The sequence below is a fragment of the Mustela lutreola genome, chromosome 4 (assembly GCF_030435805.1).
Source record: "Mustela lutreola isolate mMusLut2 chromosome 4, mMusLut2.pri, whole genome shotgun sequence".
In the NCBI taxonomy this organism is placed as follows: Eukaryota; Metazoa; Chordata; class Mammalia; order Carnivora; family Mustelidae; genus Mustela; species Mustela lutreola.
In genome coordinates, this window is record NC_081293.1 from 80,614,503 (window position 1) to 80,635,655 (window position 21,153).

Genomic DNA, 21,153 nt, shown 5'->3' on the forward strand with positions numbered 1-21,153 from the left:
TCACGTAGCATAATGCCCTGAAGATTCATCCACATTGTTGCAGTGGCAGAATCTCTTTCTCGCAGTTGAGTAACACTCTACTGTGTGTCTGTCTGAGGCACAAACTCATAGGTGGTTTCCATGTCTTGGCTATTATTCAATGCTGCAGTAAACAGGAGAGTGCAGCTATCTCTTTGAGACCCTGTTTGCATTTCCTTTGGGCTAGTACCTGGCAGTGGAATTGCTGGATCATATGGTTCTATTTTTCATCTTTTGAGGAACCTCCATCCTGTTTCCCACAGTGGCTGCACCAGTTTGCATTCCCACCAACAGTGCCCAAGGGCTCCCTTTCCCTCACATCCTCACCAGCATTTATTATCTCTTGTCTTTTTGATCATTAGGCTCACTTTTATCATTCATATACCTAAATTCTTTTTTAAAACCATTAATAAACACCTGTGGAAAAAAATAAACATCTATGAGTTTTGTTTTGCTTTGGTAGGCTGCCTCAGTATAGGGATATTAGAAAATGCTTCCCTTTTTCCCTGACTCTCTTAAATTTTACATTATTTTAGGTGAGATTGTTAGAGCTATGTGTGTGTGAGAGAGAATGAGAGACAGAGATAACAGAGAAAGGCTGATTGATGACAGAGGTCAGTTTATCCTACTTAAGTATGCCCATATATGGACCATGCTATGGCATAGTCATCTCTGATTCAGATGTTAGGAATTGGTCAAAATGAAATAGCATGCAAATTCAGTGGTTTCAGCAGTTCTGCTCAAATTACTGAGCAGCATCCCAGGCAAGGCAAAGTGCTTGGTTCTGAGTAGGTGGAAAGGAAGAGAATAAATTTGGCCACTGCCCTGCTCCACAGTCTGGGGAGGAAACAGGCCCCACATAAAGAAAAACCCAACCGATACAGATGTACATGAGGATTTTGATTGTTTGTAGATTTAATTTCTTTGTACTAGAAGCAGACTCTATCACCCATAAGTGTTCAAAGATACAGCAACTTTTCTTTTCAGTTTATAGGTTTCCTGTGACATACGATGCAAAATTATTGTTTGAACATAAATAGGAATTTATTTATCTGCTGTATCTCAAAAGTGGGTAATTTATAGTTGCCCTTAGTGTAGATTTTAATTATTTTTATTATATGGTCACTTAAATATTTATAAATATCAAACCAGGTAAAAGCTCCGTGTGCCTATGCAAACATAAAACCAAAAGAACTTAAGAAGTTAAAAAATCAAAGAAAACCACAACACCAATTAACATGTTATATAGTATTGTTTTGCTGAAGTGAAATTATCAGAATTGGATAGAAATATGTTTGCACAATTTATATTAATTTGTTTAATTTTTAGGATGTCGGTTCCTTATTTGGGTAATTATTTTTATCACCATGGTTGCATTTCCTTTTAACAAGAGCTCATTTAAAATCACTAATTCATTTTATTATGGGTTAATCAATTTAATAGTACAAATAATTATTCATTGTTTTTTTTTCTATTAAACTTACTGAAAATAATCTCTCACAAATTGCTAAAGATAAGAACAGGATCCATGCACTAAGTATATCTCTTTGGAAACTGAATACAGTTTTTATTGCTACAGTTCAGATATAGGTTTAATAAATCAATATCTATCATAGTAAATATATTATATAATATTATTAATATTATATAATTATATAATATATAATATTATATATAATATATATAATATAATATATAATATTATTATTAATATAGATTACCCACTTTTGAGATACAGCAGATAAATAAATTCCTATATTATATAATTATATAATAATAATAATATTATATATTATTATATATTATTAACATACTATGTAAACTACCATTACTTTATGATGACAATTATTTTACTACTTAATGTGAAAAAACTCTATGTGTTGTGATAAATTTTGTCTCTCTGTGGGGAAAGCAAATCATTTGAATGTTATATTCTCTTCTGATTTTTTTCTCAGTAGGCCAAAATTATTAAAGTATGTTATTATCCTGAAAATATCTTCAGTGTTTGAATTAATGCTACAAAGAAATTTAACATGCACAAAGAAGTGAATATGGGGCAATTATTTTAATTCTGATGTTTGAGTATGCCCTCTTCATAGAATAATACTCATTACCCAGTGAAAATTGGTCGCTGCATTTAAAGTGACCCTGATACACAAACATAAAACTTAACAAAAATCACAAAAGAATCCTGAAGTAGCATGGCAGTATTCAGGTGTAAATAGGTCATCCAGAGATAACCCTGAATATTTATGTTATACCAATTAGCATATTACGTCTGTTTCCACTAGAGAAGGGTTAATGCCCTAAGGAGACAAGTCTGCAGAGTATATAAAAGGCTAATACATTTTATAATAGTTTTATATATACCGTGTGCATGTGTGAGAGAGTTTATATATATTTTTTTAATTTTATTTATTTATCGAGGTGGGGGGGAGAGCGAGCACAGGCAGACAGAGTGGCAGGCAGAGGCAGAGGGAGAAGCAGGCTCCCCGCCGAGCAAGGAGCCTGATGTGGGACTCGATCCCAGGACGCTGGGATCATGACCTGAGCCGAAGGCAGCTGCTTAACCAACTGAGCCACCCAGGCGTCCCGAGAGTTTATATTTCAAAGCAAGCATCTGTCAAAACAAAAATAAATAATAAATTCTTACATTTTTCCTCCTAAGCATTGGAAACTTTAAAACATACAATATCTGAAATTACCACGGGTTTTTCTCATACCCATCAGCTCTGTCAAGTTGCTTTGGGTGGTCTCCTTCTGCAAGTGTTTAGAAAGCACACCAGTAAATTGTAATGACTTGGGAATCTGAAAGTAGGACTTGGACGTTAGCAAGAGAGGTTAAGAAGGAAAGAGGAGAAGGATTTGCAAAAATAGGGAACAAGAGGAAATAAGGAAGATGGAACCACAGTCAAGTTAGAAGAGGTTCGTAGTTCTGAACGTGGGAAAAGCAGTCACAGATTCCAACACTCAACTCTGTTCTCCAGGCAGCTGTCTCTGATCAGGAGAGGAAGAAAATGAAGCGCAAAGGAGATCGATACTCGATGCAGACGTCCCTTATTGTGGCAGCTCTGAAGCGACTGCTGCCCATTGGGTTGAACATCTGTGCGCCTGGGGACCAGGAGCTCATTGCTCTGGCCAAAAACCGATTTAGTATGGTAAGTTTCCTGTACACACCAGGGACGATCACTTGACATCCAGACACTGAGATGTGTAGACTCCTCTTGCTCACGGCTCTCTGTCAGTATTTCTTTCTTTATTATTTTTTTTAACTATTTTATTATTTCAGTGTTCCAAGATTCCTTGTTTAAGCACCACACCCAGTGCTCCATGCAACACGTGCCCTCCTTAATACCCACCCCTACCCTCCTCCCCTCCAAAACCCTCAGTTTGTTTCTCAGAGTCCACAGTCTCTGCCTTGGAATTCCCCCCAGCTCCCTTCTCTCCATCTCCCAATATCAGTATTACATTTGCATTAAATGTTCTGTTAAGCAGTTTTACTGCATAGGCTCTATCATTCAGATGCAAAGACAGCCCTTTTTTTTTTTTTTTTTTTTTTTTGGTGGCTATTTTTTTTTGTTTCTAAATTACATTAATAACCTTCCAGGAATCTTTAGGAACCAAAGAGAAAAAAATGCAAACAAGTTCCTGGTAGTTTAAAAAAAAAAAAGAAGGATTTCCTGTGAACTCCCCTATAACATTTGTTATGAGAAGTATATTCAGATTTTTGAGGGGTTATTTTTCAGTGTTTTCAGAAGAGTCCTGCACTGTGCTGATGGTGGTTGGATAAGGTGTTGACTTTTAAATCAGCAGCTCTTCTCCTTTGCAAGCTTCAAAATTTAAGTTCTCCAAATCTCTTTATGGCCCATGTGTTTTCTCTTCATGGCTATGCAGATGCAATTTTACAAAAATACACAGTGGAATTACTATATTATGTTTAGGGAAATTGCATCCTCTTCTTCTGCCTGTTCCCATGCTGAATGGAGCACCTCTCTGTATATCAGGATTTGATACCGTGAGATAAGGAGGTTGAGGGGATTTGTAGCAGAGTGGACAGCACGGGTGCTGTTCTACTGGGGGTTGCTCTAGTATTTGATTCCAAGATATGCTCCTTCTTATCACTGGATCATTGGGGATATCCTAAAGTGCCATAACTACTTGGTAAGGATTTCAGAGAAGGATGGAGATATATTTGTTCGAACCCAAGGGAACATCATTCTGCCCTAATTCTCATGAACTGGACATTCTGTTCCATCGAGTCTTACGGCACTTACTGTAGAATTGAAGTAGGTTGTTATCTTGTTTCTAGTCACAGCAGTATCAAGAAATTATCTTAAAAAGAACCCCCCTAAATTTGTGACATGTATTTAAATCCTGTAGATATTTTTCTTCAGACCTGTACTATTTCAAAATCGGTTAGATCTATTTCCATTAACTTGTGATCATTGATGCATTGTAAGACTTCCTTTAGGTAACATTTATTTCTTGACAGAAAGACACTGAAGATGAAGTACGAGATATAATCCGCAGTAATATTCATTTACAAGGCAAGGTAAGCCAAATTTAAGTACATTTAGTATTTATGGATTACTTAATCTCTCTTTAGAATATACTACAAATAATGTTACTTTAGCATTTAAGAAAGTAGAAACATATTGCTTTAATCAGTTTTTATCCTACTTGCAAACCTTTTGATATTAAAGACCATCAAGATAATGAATTTTTAAAGTAGATCATCAGGGACGCCTGGGTGGCTCAGTTGGTTCGACGACTGCCTTCGGCTCAGGTCATGATCCTGGAGTTCCGGGATCGAGTCCCGCATCGGGCTCCCAGCTCCATGGGGAGTCTGCTTCTTCCTCTGACCTTCTTCTCGCTCATGCTCTCTCTCTCACTGTCTCTCTCTCAAATGAATAAATAAAATCTTTAAAAAAAAAAAAAAAGTAGATCATCAAAGATTCTCACACTTTGAAGAAAATATGCCACAATTTGAAATAAAGTTTGGAAATTACCTTCCTTAGCTGTGTTTGAGGACTTTTGGGACATGGAGACAGGTGTCCATAAGAATTTGAACTTTTACATTTAGTGACCAGAAACTAAATATGTGAATTTAAGAGTCATTAGTATATAGGAGATACTGAGAATTGCTGTAATAGGAATAAATTAATTTACCTAGGGAGACAAAGGAAAACCTGAGCGGAAATAATGAGAATGGTTACTTATTAACATTGGGTAAGAAAAAAAAAATTGCAGAAGTATGTTTTGTAGTCCAGTAATCATTTACTATTATTTGGAAATTGTTTCCTGCTGGGAGATATATTGCTCATTTGTTTATGGAAACTGCTATGCAGTGTAAGAAGTCTAGCAGGTTTTGTTTGTTTTTTTGTTGTTTGTTTGTTTGTTTTTTCAGTTTATTATTTTGATTCAGGGAATTTGCTTCCATTCTGGTGTCCCTTCTGGAGAATTTTCTCAATTATGAGAATGTCCAAATGTCAAAAGGTAGTGACTACAGTATAATGTTTGCTTTCCTGAGTATTAAAATGCTTCATTCCAAGATCAAAACCCTATACTTCTTCTCTTAACACTTAGGATGACACTATGATATAGGTGAGGTGTGCCTTTCCAATATTTCCAGGAAACAAATACTGATTTAGAACAAATTTCATATGCACTTTGATGTTTATGTACTCACTCATTCATTTAGTTATAAACTGGTCCAGAACAGGAGATGAATTCCTGTTACAGCTTGATTGCTTTCCAGGTAGCAAAAAGATTTTGAACATTTTAAAATGTACTCATAAATCTTCCAACTACACCTCTAGTGATGGTTTATGCTACATATATGGGTGTTTGGGGAGATCATGTAGTCCTTGAAAGGGTCCCTCAGGGGACTCAAGGCCACACTTTGAGAACCACAGTCTAAGGCAACCACCACTGAGCAGAGTCAGGGGATATTCAGTACCTCTTAAGGAAGGTTTTGTGCTTCTCTCGGGAAATAATCGAATGAAAAAGGTTGTCTTGAAGAAGCAGAAGGAAATTCTTCTTCTAGAGGAAATTATCTTCTAGAGGTTACTTGTAGGAGTACTAAGGACGACTTAAATTGTGTACTGGGGAGTCCGGAAGAAAGAGGACAGCAGAGAAGGAAACATGTTTACAATGAACATTTCCCCTCCCAATGAACGAGACCAGAAAATAAAGTGGTAATGAATACATAGATTTTCTTTTTGACATTTCAGTCTATACTTATCTTTGAGTTAGGCACACATGTTATGGAGCCATACAGACTTAGAAAAGATGATTTTTTTTTTGTTCCTAACACCTTCTCAGATATATTGTCCTGAAATTGTAGGACTGGTAATCCTGGGAGCCAGAAGGAGTAATTTTATATTAGAAGGAATAACATTTCTACTTATCTTGCCAAGTACAAGTAAACATGTGTATTAATATCTAGACGTACCAAACACAGTCCTCAGATGAAAAAAGTATGTGGAAGAAAAATATTTCCTTTTGTCCAAGGATAAATGGTGTTTACAAGTCATTGAGTGTTTGCCTCTTGATGAAAGTTGTTTTTCCACATTTCCAATGCTCCTTTCTCTGACTAGGAGTTGTAAAGTTTCAGATGTTGTCTATTTACTTTTGCTTCATGACCCTCAGTCTCCCATTTATTTTCTTTTTTTTTAAGATTTTTTTTTTAAATTTATTTGACAGAGATCACAAGGAGGCAGAGAGGCAGACAGAGAGAGGGGGGAAGCAGGCTCCCTGCTGAGCAGAGAGCCTGATGCGAGGCTCGATCCCAGGACCCTGGAATCATGACCTGAGCCAAAGGCAGAGGCTTAACCCACTGAGCCATCCAAGCACCCCTCAGTCTTCCATTTTTAATAGAAATTTGAAAGGGGAAGAGAAATGTAAGGGGATTGCTTTGCCTGTTTTTAATGACATAGTTATTTCTATATCATTTCTCTGAAGTCATGTGAACTGTTCCTTGTAAGGATGCTTGTATTTTTTGGTTTCTATGATTTTATAATAATCCTTCTCCAAAACATATAGAGTTCAGTTATATCTCCCACTCAGGAAATTTGATGCATTACAGAGTATGATTTTATTAGCCCTCCATCAGTTGATATCGATATCTTTGTTTCAGGGAGACTGAGCTCAGTTGTAGAGTCCCTGTATTTACCTGTAAGTGTGATCCCATATCATTGCTATGAAAGTAAGTTCGTAGATCTTTCAGTGTTTGTGAAAGGGAAAGAGAAAGGTAGAAGGTTGCTTTGTCTACTTCCTTGCCTTGACCATGTCCATCTCATCTTTACATCTTGGGCAAAACTTCCCTTCTTCAGGGGACTCTTAACCAACCACCAGCAGGTTAGGCTGAAGCTCACGATACCTAATATATCTCTTGGTAGCCGTCAACAGACTTGTACATATTTAATTTCTGTCTTCCCCACCAGATGATCAATTTTGTGAGTACGAGATCATTCTGTGCTCTCGTCTCTGCACCGTGTTTTCACATGAGGCAACACTCCAGTAAGTAGGTCTTCTCCTCTTTAGGTCATAACCTTCTATTTTTGAGACATCTTCCTTTTTTCCTGCAGTTGGAGGATCCTGCTATTCGATGGCAAATGGCTCTTTACAAAGACTTACCGAACAGGACCGAAGATACGTCAGATCCAGAGAAGACTGTGGAAAGAGTATTAGATATAGCGAATGTGCTTTTCCATCTTGAGCAGGTCAGAGTCTGTGTTGATTCCATCGTGTTTGCCTTAACCATGTAAGCACACTTTAAAGATGGTGGGTGTTCGTCGTTAGGTATGGGCCAAAAAACATAGATGTTCAGCAGATTCATGGTGAAGAAGATATGATTGAGGAGCGCTTGTATCTAATAAGCAAGATTTCCCAGCCCATAGTTTTTGTAGCAATATATAGCTAATGTATTGTGAGATATCACAGTCTTTGTTTTATTGTCTTTTCTCAAAATATTTCTGTGATTATACAGATGAGTAAGATTATATGCTTAATTTTAAATCATTCTAACAAAATTTCAGGAGTTGCCTGACCACATGTTCTACGTATCAGTTGTTATTACTGCTCATAAAAACATGTTTGAGATGCTTTCACTCGTTTAATGTTTGATTCTTTTGGGGTCATTAGTTTCACCTTCCATTAGAGATATTTTTGAGTTAATTTGCTCGAAGATCAGCAATAAATTACATTTAGAGAAGAGCAGTGCATTGATATTAAAACTATGTGAGAATAGTATTTTTATATAATTATTCAGTTGTATCCTACTTTAAACTACAAAGTTCACTGTGTGTTTGATTTCCTTATTCATTATTCAGCAATTCTCAAACCGGAAATATTTGAAATATTACCCATCTGTGGGTTATATTGTTGTGTGAGGAATCTTCTGGTTTAGGTAAAATATCCGCAATACTGAGACATCATCCCTATTTCTCATGAGGTCCACTCAGCAAAATGACACCAAGTGAGGGGGCTCAGTGTGACCCCAACAGTGTGATCTGTCCTTGGGCCTTCATGACGGTCCCTCATCTGGACGTGGCAGGTCTCTCATTTTACAAAAACATAAAATAATAAAAGGGCACCTGGCATCTCAGGAATTTTGTCACCTAAATGTTTTATAGACCATATTGACATAGCAATAACAAACTTTTTTCTTGGATTCCTATTTTATATTATCTGGTGATCTCCCATCCCCTCCTTGACCAGTTAAATAACATAAGGTATCACCTAATGTAGTATCCTCTTACTTTCCTTCCTGCTTACTCAGGTGCCCCTCAAACATTAAAAACGTCCCCCATGCCATGCAAGTTATCACTGCACCTGATGCAATTTAACTAGGCTACCCTTAAAACACATGGCTATTGACATGTATTTACATTGTGTATTTACATTGTGGAACACCACGCTATTAATACATAATGTAATCAAATTTGGCAAACTCAATATTCCCCTAAATATTTCCATAATATTTTCATGAAATATTAAATAAGTACAAATGATCACTCAGAAGATGATGAGATTTAAGGTAATGAAATCTTAATGACCTATAAAGTCATAGAGTTGTTTTCCAGAATTACACACATATTTAAGAAGATGATTAAATGTTTATTTAATGTGTACCTGAGGATTATTTTTGGCAGCCTACCATAAGATCTTTTGTTTTGTTTTGTTTTTTAAAGATGGGAGGGGGAAGGGCAAAGGGAGAGGGAAACAGAGAATCCCAGGTAGGCTCCACACCCAGCACAGTGCCTGATGCAGGGCTCGATCTCACGATCCTGACACCATGACCTGAGCTGAAATCCAGAGTCAGAGGCTCAACCAACTGAGCCACCTGCGTGTCCTGTACTGTAGGGTTCTAATCCTTTCTAGTTTCCATGCATGTGTCTGGATTTGTTTGAATGACTTTTAGATACATTAAATGAAGCTTATTGAAATCTGATTTTACTCTATTGACATATATTGGTAACTGTATTCAATCATAATGAACGAAGTCATCTGTAAAGTAGTGAGGTTCATTTTATGCTGTAGCCATTCCCTTCATGAACATTTATTGCATACAGTACCATATGGCCGCATTAGGTACTTCACGTTCCGGGGGCTGAAGGCTGTATCTCTACTCAAGTAGGTCAGGACTGTGCAGAGCATGTGGACACCTTGTAATGATGCAGATATGCCCGGATACAAAATGTGCAGTCTAGACTATAAAAGGAGTCCAGACCTAGTCTAGTTGTCAAGTAGGTGATCCCCATAATCTTGAAGGCATTTTCTAGGTGGTCATATTTTAGTTAAGGTCAACCATTCTTCACATTCTTAAGAATATGAGTAAAAAGAAATCATCAATGACCAAAGACTGGAAAAGAGGGAAAAATGGGCCACAAGAGGAATTCATGCCTGCATTACCTCTATTCCAATGTTAACTTGTTTCTAAGTCATAGAGCAGCTTGCAAAGAATATCTTCACTTGCTAAACTCAGTGGGACATAGTAGAGCCTTGATTTCACTTATCTCCCGTATCAGAAATCTTTGCGCCTGTGTATTTTATACTGCATATCTGGTCATTGGTCCCTGAGAGTAACCTATCCCCTTGCCATTTCCTAATACTCAAACTTGAGGCACGCGAACACATCAGCACCTCTGCGCATTTGGACAGTTAGACAAAGCCTCACTATTCAGAGACTTTTCATGTATAGTAAATTGTTCCGCCAAGTGGTAAGCTTCATGATGGCAGATAACTTTTCTACCATGTTCACCTCTGGATCTTCAGTGCTTTGGTACTTTATTATGATTGTTGACTGTCACCTACACCAGTCAGGACGCAGATTCCCACAGAAAGCAAGTCTGTGCAGCCTTAATCTCCAAATGAAACTTGAATGCATTAGATCTAGTTGAACAATACTACCTTCCATTCACTTAACACAGTCATCCAGAAGAAAACAGAAGAGGGCAATTGTCGGAAAGTTATTTATTTATTGATCCTGTGGAGGGATGACCCATCACAGAAAAAAGTGTTTTCCAATTATACAAGTTGCTTCATTAAAATTTCTAAACCACTGTAGTCCAGACTTTGTTAATGTTTTCTTCGGGCATTGTGACATTCATATTTTGACCTTTTACTGCAAAGGGTAATAGACTTCAGTTTTTTTTTTTTTTTTTTAGCTAACGCAACATTTTTATTTCTTCCAGAAATCTACATGTATGCGCTGGAGATATTACAGTCTGGGAAGTACAGTGTTCAATTACCTAGAGACTACTAATTAATTTAGAATTACATGTTGGGGTTTTTTTTTTTCTCTCTCTCTAATATAATTAATCTCTTTTTCGTCTTGGAGGTCCAAACACCATTAGCTAAATAAATAGCTTGCTTGCCTCATTTACTGCAACTTTGAATTCTCATTTGTCCCTCTCTAACAAAATAATTACGTATTTTAACATTGCAAAATTAAATTCTTTACCTCATTCCTAGTGATGTGTTCTTGGAGCTTTGTCATCTTCTCTCCATCCTACTATATTAAGGAAGGGTTGAATTTTCTATGTCTCTATTCACGTTGACTCTTAGGATAAAATTGGCTTAAATGGATACATAAATAATTTTTTGTGTTAACTTTTTTGTATAACTTTTTGTATATGTTTTAGAACCATTCCAAATTCTGAAAACATGATTCTATGTAGAATGGTTTTATATTTCTTTGGTTTTAGAGATGACATAGCTTTTCAAGTACACACTACTGGAAAAATACTATATTCTGACTAAAGAAAATATGTAGTATTCAAAACTATTTCCAATTTAGCATTGGGTTACTTCTAGGACATGGGTTTTTCCATAATAATTGTAAGGTGCTTTTGGAACTGAAATCCCAAAAGTTTTTAATCGAAAAGGCACAGCTGTTTAATACTGTATTTTTGAGGGTAGTTGGGAGTTTAAATATTTAAATTTTTTTTTTTTTTGTATCCTTTTACCTCAGGTGGAGCATCCACAGAGATCGAAGAAGGCTGTATGGCACAAACTGTTATCCAAGCAGAGGAAAAGGGCAGTGGTAGCCTGCTTCCGGATGGCTCCTTTATACAATCTGCCAAGGTCAGACTTTTTAAATCTCTGTAATAGATTAATTTTTCTTTTCTTTTCCCCTACGAAGCAGTAGGAATATAGAGTCAATTTTAACCTGAATGCAGTAGTCTGAGAGACAGATGGAAGAGATCCCTTGGTTCTTCTGTATAATACTTGAGTTTGTTTTTTTCTTCATTGGGTATTCCCAGAGGACTGTGGTCTACAGTGTGATTGTTAAATGCTCTTAAATACTGAGGAAGATCTGCTCGCATATATAAGTCAGGTGGGGTCATTAGGAACTCAGACAGCTTTGATTTGAATCATGGCATCTCAACGGACGGCTGCCTGATGTTGGTCAAGTTTCTTACCTGATGGTTCAGATTTCCTCATGTGTACCATGATGAGATTTGCCTCATGGACTTGTTCAGATGACGTAATGGGTTGAGGTATACAGAGTGCTTAGAGCCAAGCTTAACACTATACCTGTTAACTGTTGTTTACTATTTTTTGGGCATTGTCCATCTTGGGGAGAAGCAGTGATACAGACCTAGTTTATGGAAATAATGTCAATGCGTTTAATAGACTCCCCGTCTTCTCATAACAGCAGTATACTTGTTAATAGAGAGATTATAGAGAAATATTTATATTATTATAATTATATTTCTATATTTTATTATATATTTATATTATGATTATAGAAATAGAGAAATTATAGAGAAAAATAGAGAAAATCACCTGGTACATTTGAGTCTGGCTCTGTGGCCCAGGTACCAGTTCAGCCTCCTTGTAGTTTTCCCAAGAAACTGTGCCCTTTCCCCTTGGAGCCTTGTGTCAATGATACCATCTCCACGTCGGGTAAACAGGGTTCAGCTCAGCTCCCTCTCTTTTTTGGAGCATCTCTGACCAGACCATGCCCTTCCATTCCTTGCAGATGAAACACTTCCTCCTCTTTGTTTCTAGGATGGTTTTATCGGGTCCCTGGCTGTGGGCACATTCACATGGTGTTGGGCCTATTTGTCTCTCTAATCCAGGCTTTGAGATCTTTTAGAGTTGTGTTCAATTTTATACCCTCAGTACCTAGAACACTGACTTTCAGTACATGTTTGAATAAATAAATGAGTCAGGGAGTAAAACAAAACAACACCCAACAAAGCAAACGAACTTCACACAATCCCCTTTCACTAAGACAACTGGATTTCTTGCTCTGGCATCTTTGCTGGGTATAAAAATACATGAATTTCCCCCTGAGACCTTGTGTGCCTTTTAAATTCTCTGACTCCGTTATGGTGTTATCCGTTAGTCAGTAGAATATTAACCTTAAATTCATTGTCTTATTCCTTTTCTGGTCTCTCCTATCTAGTTATTCTCCAAGTTCCATCAGATTTTTCCTTGATCTGTTTCACTAGGATCCTCTTTCCTTTATGGCCACCTGTTCATCTTACTTTTTTATCGCCCCTTACCAAGTTGATGGCAGCAGGCTCCAAGCTCATTTTCCCGAGGATGTCACAGAGTCTTCAGATCCACTCCCTCTGATAAAACCTTTCTAAAATTGTATCCCTTTTTGTGGCGCCTCTCAAACCTGGTACTTTTGGGAAATACACCCAGATTCATCGCAGAAACACTCAAACCTCAACCTATTGAATCAGCATTTCTGTGAGTGCTTTGCAAGTATATTGTACAAACGCCACTCAGCTGGTTTGGATGTCCCAGAAAGGCTGAGGCCATCCTTTGTCATGCCTGTTTCATGCATGGGACTTTATGGCAATTTCTAGCAGTTCCGGCTACATCAAGTCAGTTCCTCCCATTGGTCTTCCAGACTCTTCGTAAACCTATCTGACCATGTGCCTCATGAGTCCATAGCCTGCCATCAGTACAGGGGGCTCAGCTTTCCATCCTGTGATGATGGCACCTCTCCTTTTAACACTTCTGATACTCTCTTAGGATGTTTCCTTATGGTCATGACTTTCTTTTTACCTTTCTTTCTTTTTTTTTTTTTTTTTTAAGATTTTATTTATTTATTTGACAGACAGAGATCACAAGTAGGCAGAGAGGCAGGCAGAGAGAGAGGAGGAAGCAGGCTCCCCGCTGAGCAGAGAGCCCGATGCGGGGCTCGATCCCAGGACCCTGAGATCATGACCTGAGCCGAAAGCAGAGGCTTTAACCCACTGAGCCACCCAGGCGCCCCTCTTTTTAACCTTTCTTATGGTGGAATCTTATCTGTACCTCTCATCAACTTCATGATGAGTTTATTGATTCTTTTAGTCTGTGGGGCTCTTTTATTTCATAGGCAACCATTTATTTTCAGTATCCTAGGATTTAGTCTTTGGATATCTACTCCTATTAAGTTCACGTAAGACATTTTGTTTAGTAATCTTTGGGGCCTCTATCTAATGTTAACTCAAATACTGAATAATTCCTTTATGAACACTTAGTACATTGTTTCTCAGAACCACCTTATGTCATAATAACTGCCCCCTAATGACCATCTATCTACCCAATGTTCTTCACATTGTTTATCTCCTTTTATATCTTGCAAAACTGAAGTGCAGATTGGGGTTCTCCTAGTTTTATCAATGGAAAAAGTGGAAGTTGGTCAAGTGAATAACTTGGCCAGTGTTGTGAAGCTTTGAAATGACAGAGCCAGAATTTGAATGTAAGTCAGCCTGCGATCTGAGAAGCCTTGCCTTGTTCACTATGATGTGTTGCTTCTGGAATCATGAGTAGGAAGTTTATTGTTTTATCTTTTTTTAGTGCACAGGCAATCCAGTGATAAAGCACTAATGATTCATTTTCCAATTTATTAAAAAAAATTCTTTGTTCGTAATTGTGCTTTTCTTTTAGGCACCGGGCTGTCAATCTCTTTCTTCAGGGATATGAGAAGTCTTGGATTGAAACGGAAGAACACTATTTTGAAGATAAACTGATAGAAGATTTAGCAGTATGTTTTAATGAGGTTATAAGATGAAAGAGGGTTTGGGTTTGGAGGGATAACGTTGGTGTGAGCATTTATCATATCATATTAAAGAGAAAATATCATTGTAGCGTATTCTTCCTGGGAAACTTATTCTTGTTGCTGCTCATTGCATTCAGTGTTTAGAGAAAATTTTATCCTTATTTCGGACAGCTCTCTCCAACATCATACAGTTCAGAAGTTAAGCTGAATGATAGTTTATTATTAACCAAACATTGATTCCATTATTCTCTTAAATTCTTCCACAAAGCCCCCTTAACCACCTCAGAACCAGTATAGAGCTTTAAAAGCTGAACCATCATGAAGTTATTCACCAAACATAAGTGAAGGTTAACAAAAGCCAATGAAAAGTAGCTGTTTTTTAAAATCACACGGGCAGAGAATGATGGGACTGGCTACAAGAAGAACAGGACGCCCTGGTAAATGTAGTAGATGGCACAGTAGGTTTTTGGTCCTTCCATGCTGTGCTGGTAAGGATGCTGTTGTATTGAGAGCAGAGCAGTCTGGGAGGCCATTGTCTTAATCTTTTCAAAGTGGTGGACTTGTTAAAATATCTGATAAGCATGTGGTTTGGTAGAATTTTGCAGACTAGAAGCTTCATGATTCTTAAGTTAAAGACCTCTTCTCTAAAAGTTTTTTTTTTTTTAAACTCACGAGATAGTGGGGAATATTGGATAAACTGATGTAAACTGTGAAAGCTTGACCTTGATTATCCCCATGTATTTTAAGTGAGTTCAGTTTGTCTTTAGACACAAAATAACCCATAGACTATTAGATATCTTATAGAAATGTATCCCTTATCTACACTGTTAAGCCATAAATCCAGGAGAAGATCATTTATATATAGAGATAATCAGTCTGAATGGGTAAGGCAATAGATATATAAAAGTCATTAAACCATTCAATGAAGAGTCAAGATTCATTAATTCTACATTGAGTAAAAATGCTTAATAATTTTCCTTGTGTTAAAAGTTCTAATAGCACAAAATTATTCTAAGTTTAAAGTAACTGAAAATTTTTTAAAAAATGTAAGTAGTTTAAGCACTAGCTCATTTAGCATTCTTTACCTGACATTGTTTGTATAGGCAAGGAAAATGTTTCGTTTGATAATAATCAGTTTTCACTGCTCTGTGAACTAAATGTTTATACTTGGAGTGACTTAGGATTTTATTATAATTCCTTGTAAATTCAACTTTCCCTAGAGCTGAAATCTCTGTACCAAATATACCCCCAGTTGTGATTCTGCTTCTAAGAATAGCATTCAGAATTTTTAAATGTTGTGAGTCATTCCTGCTCACAGTGGTTTTTGGTCCAATTATTAAATATCTTTTTATTAAGTTGCATAGTTTTGTACCGATTAATGTAGCACAGACATGCATGCACAATGTATATAAAACACACGTGTGTGCACAGTGCATATAAAAAACACACACTGGGGTGCCTGGGTGGCTCAGTGGGTTAGGGCCTCTGCCTTCAGCTCAGGTCATGATCTCGGGGTCCTAGGATCAGGCCCCAAGTCGGGCTCTCAGCTCAGCGGGGAGCCTGCTTCCTTCTCTCTCTCTCTGCCTGCCTCTCTGCCTACTTGTGATGCCTGTGAAATAAATAAATAAATAAATCTTTAAAAAAAAAAAAAAAAACCACACACACACACACACACGCCAGAGCCAAAGAAGATGGCTTTCTTTTTAGTTATTGTTTCTGACCTTCATATTACACCTGGGTTTGTGTGCGCATTTCATTTAATGTGAAATTTTATCAATTTGGCTTTTTTGTAGAAACCTGGAGCCAACCCTCCAGAAGAAGAAGAAGGCACGAAGCGAGTTGATCCCCTCCATCAGCTCATACTTCTGTTTAGTCGAACAGCTTTAACAGAGAAATGGTATGGTTGGGAGGGTTCGTGGGAGCATAGGAAGAACAGATAAAGAAACCCCATGTCTGAGTATTTTGTGTTTGACCCATTCGTGTTGCAATTTCATCTTGTTCTTGTTAGGAGAGAGAATTGTTCCGAGATAGGACCCAGTTGGCCATACACCCAGGGGCCAACGTTCGTTCAAGTTCAGGCTTTCATGTCAGTCCATGAGTCCCAGTTATTCCTAACAATTTTGTCATTAGCTATTGCAGTCGATCCCAAATCTTATGAAATGATTTTTTTTCCTTTGTCCCAAATGGCCTTTATAAAGAAAACAAAAGAGCCCAAAGCAAATTCCAGTAGGAAAAAAAAATGTGTGGAGGCCACTGGTGACCCAAACTTCCTGTGTCTCCATTGTGCAGTGGGTCTTAGGAAACCTTTAGAGGCGGGTGAACCATCATCTCAACAGGAAGTTTCTTTGACATCTGTTTTGGGGCATTCTCCATTTTCCATGGCTTCTGTAGTCTTATTGATGTGAATTCACTGAAGCCACAAAGGCCGAACCTCTGTGTGGTTAAATCTCTGTGTCCTCAGATGCCGGGTAATCCACATGGGCTCAGCGTCTGCTCATAATGGGGAGCACTGCAGAGATTCTGTGATGAAACCTTTCAGAGGCTATAAAACATTTATCTGCCTCCCTGTGGTGCAAAGGGGAGCCTACTTTGCCCTAGCCTTCACTCATTCCTGCAGAAGCTGGAAGATAATTTAATGATCGGCCCCACCCCCATGAGTCTTTTGAGAGTCTAGATGAGTTCATTTGACCTCTCTGCATGCCATAACAATGCACATTTCTCCCTCTTAGCCAATGTGATCCATCCTCCTCTCACGATGTCTCTCTCTCTCTTATTATTTCCTAACTAACCAAATCATCTCATCCCTAAGCATAGAGCAACCCTCTGTCTGGCATTGTCAGGTAATGAGGTATTTTCCTAAGTGCATTTTTCTGATGGCTGAACCTTAAAACTGCTAGAATAAGTTTGTAAATATTAGGCATTTTTTTGGAAACCTTTCTTCATGAATTAATGGTTTCTGTACTTCTCAAGAAGAAGATATTAAACACATTTCTTAGTGGTTAGGGATCCCTGTGACTGTTGTATTTCTGAACAGTATAATAGCATAATAATTGGGGGAGTCTTTTCATCAAATGTCAAATAACACTTCTGCTGTCAGAAGCCCCTACCTCTTTGAACTTGGTTGTTTCAGCTTGTGTAGTTTCAAGAAAATTAAAGCTGTTAGCATTTGTGTGTAAATCAATAGACCATTTATTCTGTGAGACTTGAAGGCCTCTTCGGGAAGGTAAGATGGGTCAGCTGTTTAGGTCGGAGATCTTTGCCGTCTGAGTCTGCCATATTTTTGAGTGATGACTTTGACTAGGTTTTGCATTTATTTCATTTTAAAAAGGCGTACTGGTTGAAAAATACAGGTTGTTTTATACAGTGATGGCAGTTTTGTATCTGACTAGCCTCCTACTTAAAAATTCCTGTTTTCTTCTTGTTTCTCATAGCAAACTGGAGGAAGATTTTTTATATATGGCGTATGCAGATATTATGGCAAAGGTAAGTAAAAATATCTTGATTTTAGTGTTTAATTTTCATAAAGAAAAATCATTTTCATCAGACAAGGGATAAAGAATCTATTCTTTGGAAATTTTTTTATGTCCAAATAAAATAATGTTAAGTCCTAGAAACCTAAGGGGTATTAATCTTAATTTTCCACTTGTTGCATGAGTCTCTGTTCTGACTTCCTTGACAGGTAATCATTGTTTGCTCTCTTGACATTTATTTATGGGTAGCTCATTAAATTTCCAAACATTCATTCATTCATTCATTTAACAAATACTCATGGGGCATCAAGGTGTTGGAGGTAAGATAGTGAAGAAGAATGAAATGCACACACTCTTCCTGGAGTATATAGTCTCGCGGAGAAGGCAAAATTTTAGCAGGTGATTGCAGCAAGCTCTACTAAGATTAATGGTAGAGGTGCTATGAGGGGTATAGGGAAGAGGTTGCACAGGAGAGTAGTGAGGGTTGCTTAGGCTAAGGTTTAAGGAAGTCCTTGACTGCCTAATGACGGGTGGACCGTGCAACAATAGGACCAGCTTGTGTGTACTGAGTCTTTATTTCATTTATATCCCACAGTAGAGGGTGAATGAGGGGTGCATTTAAAAGAGGAGTTGGGGTGTCTCTGAGGCCTCTGATGTAGGCGACTGGGAGCACAGTGGTACCAGATACTGAGATGGGGAGCACTCAGTATGTAGGCCTGGAATGAAGGGGAGAGATGGCAAATTGCGTTTTGGACATGTGAGTTAAAAATGCCTGTGAGACAGCCAAGCGGAGAGATCAGATATGTGATAACACATTCAAGTCTGACATTCAGCCTCTCAGGGATGCCTTACAAATACAGATTTGGGATTTATCTGCATTCGAAGGGAATCAAAGCCATAGGAGTAGATGGTCTTGCCCCAGGCGGAGAAGGTATCACGAGAGGGAAAGGCCCAGGACCACTTCTCTAAGAACATGGGTATATAAGAGATGGTAAGAAGAAAAGGAACCCATAAAAAAAGGGTTAGGGAGAGAATCGTTAAGTGTGAGCATATATAGGAGCTGTGGGTCTTAGTGGGTACTCAGCAGAACCATATGCTGCTAGGGGTGTGGGTGATCAAGGCGAGGACCGAGACTTTAGTCTTTAGACTTTAGACTTTAGACTTAGTGCATGTGTGTCATATGACCACGGTAAGGTCCGCTTCAGGACATTATGGAGAGAGGCCGTCAGAGGTGCCAGTGCCATACTGTAGGGAAGCAAGTAGAGATTCACATGTGAGGGGATGTGGCCTAGACATTTCTTTACTAGAAGATTGAGAGAGGGGAGAGACAATATGAAGTGACCAATATCTAGATGGAATTGTGACATTGATGGGGATGATCTTTTTTTTTGTTTGTTTGCTGTTTGTTTACTTTTATATGTGAGAGAGATTTGAACATGCTTCTCTCCTAGTGGGAAGGAACCAAGAGAGAGGGAAAGGGGGTCATTTGTGGTGGGAGGTCTTGAGTGAATGGGAGCAGGGGGAGAGGGCAGGTTACAGAGCATCAGGAAAAGCTGTGGCTTTCCAGCTTTCTTTTACACCATAAACCCCAGTAAGAAACATATTTACTCAGTGTATTTATGGACACGTAAAATTGGTTTGTTGAAAGAACATTTTCATGAAATTATACCCTTCCTATGAGCAGTAGAGCCTGAATTTTCTATTCTATTTAAATTAAAAAAATTATTTTAGATCCTGACTCATTAAATAGATTCTGCATCCAATAAAAGAGCCGAAACCCATAGTTTGAAAAATGTTGAGTTAGAATGCCTGGGTGGCTCAGTTGTTAAGTGTCTGCCTTCGGCTCAGGTTATGATCCCAGGGTCCTGGGTTTGAGCCCTGCTTTGGGCTCCCTGCTCGGTGGGAAGCCTGCTGCTCCCTCTCCCACTCTCCCTGCTTGTGTTCCCTCCCTCACTGTCTCTCTCTGTCAAATAAGTAAATAAAATCTTTATAAAAAACAAAACAAAACACTGAGTTAAAGGATAAAAGAGGGAAGGATAGGGGCGCCTGGGTGGCTCAGTGGGTTAAGCCTCTGTCTTCAGCTCAGGTCATGGTCTCAGGGTCCTGGGATCGAACCCCATATTGGGCTCTCTGCTCAGCGGGGACCCTGTGTCCCCACCCCCCTGCTTGCCTCTGCCTACTTCTTTTTTTTTCCTTCTTCTTTCAAAGATTTTATTTGTTTGACAGACCGAGATCACAACGAGGCAGAGAGAGGCAGGCAGAGAAGGGAGGTGGGTAGCAGGCCCCCTGCTGAGCAGAGAGCCTGATGTGGGGCTCCATCCCAGGACCCTGAGATCATGACCTGAGCCGAAGGCGGAGGCTTTAAACCACTGAGCCACACAGGCGCCCCTCTGCCTACTTCTGATCTCTGTCTGTAAAATAAATAAATAAAATCTTAAAAAAAAAAAAAGACAGAAGGATATTTCCTCCTTGGTCTTGGACTTTTAACTAGGATAAATAAGGGCATGAAGAAGTAAGGAGCTCACAAATGAGGCTCTAAAGGAGTCATACACTGTTGTCCTCTGCATTTGAAGAACCACCGAGCAGGTGGGCTACATAGGTGGAAACCTCGTGGTTTGAGGGTAAGATCAGGCTCCAAGCTCAGTGTGGGATTCTCTTTCTCCTTCTACCTGTGCCCCTCCCCGTGCTCCACAGTCTTTCTCAAAAAATAAACAAACAGGGACCCCTGGGTGCCTCGGTCGTTAGGCATCTGCCTTCGGCTCAGGTCATGATTCCAGGGTTCTGGGATTGAGCCCTGCATTGGGCTCTCTGCTCAGCCGGAAGCCTGCTTCTCCCTCTCCCACTCCCCCTGCTTGTATTCCCTCACTTGCTGTGTCTCTCTCTGTCAAATAAATAAATAAAAATTAAAAAATAAATAAAAATAAAAATAAAAATCACTCTCTTTGGTGGTAAAATTTGAAGCAAAAAGCTGATGAGTAGCTGTGCACTTATTATTATTATTATTATTACTATTATTATTGTATCTGCTCTAAACCCTGTACTTACTATACCTCATTCTTCTTGCTTTGGCTGTGTCTTGAAAAAAATCATCTTAAATCTTTGTATTTTTCAAGCCATACTTTGTTTTATTTTATATATATACATATATGTATA

The 21,153-nt window shown here is 38.4% G+C and overlaps 1 protein-coding gene across 3 annotated transcripts in view; it reads left to right on the forward strand.

The window, feature by feature from the left end:
* The window catches only part of RYR2 (ryanodine receptor 2), a 751,000-nt gene that overhangs the window by 635,199 nt on the left and 94,648 nt on the right, over positions 1-21,153 (forward strand). For all 3 annotated transcript variants that reach the window (XM_059170336.1, XM_059170337.1, XM_059170338.1), the window contains exons 72-79: positions 3,006-3,176; positions 4,511-4,570; positions 7,608-7,742; positions 10,716-10,750; positions 11,494-11,607; positions 14,419-14,515; positions 16,324-16,427; positions 17,962-18,013. In XM_059170336.1, the coding sequence (XP_059026319.1) occupies positions 3,006-3,176; positions 4,511-4,570; positions 7,608-7,742; positions 10,716-10,750; positions 11,494-11,607; positions 14,419-14,515; positions 16,324-16,427; positions 17,962-18,013 (768 nt within the window). The remainder of the gene's footprint in view (positions 1-3,005; positions 3,177-4,510; positions 4,571-7,607; positions 7,743-10,715; positions 10,751-11,493; positions 11,608-14,418; positions 14,516-16,323; positions 16,428-17,961; positions 18,014-21,153) is intronic.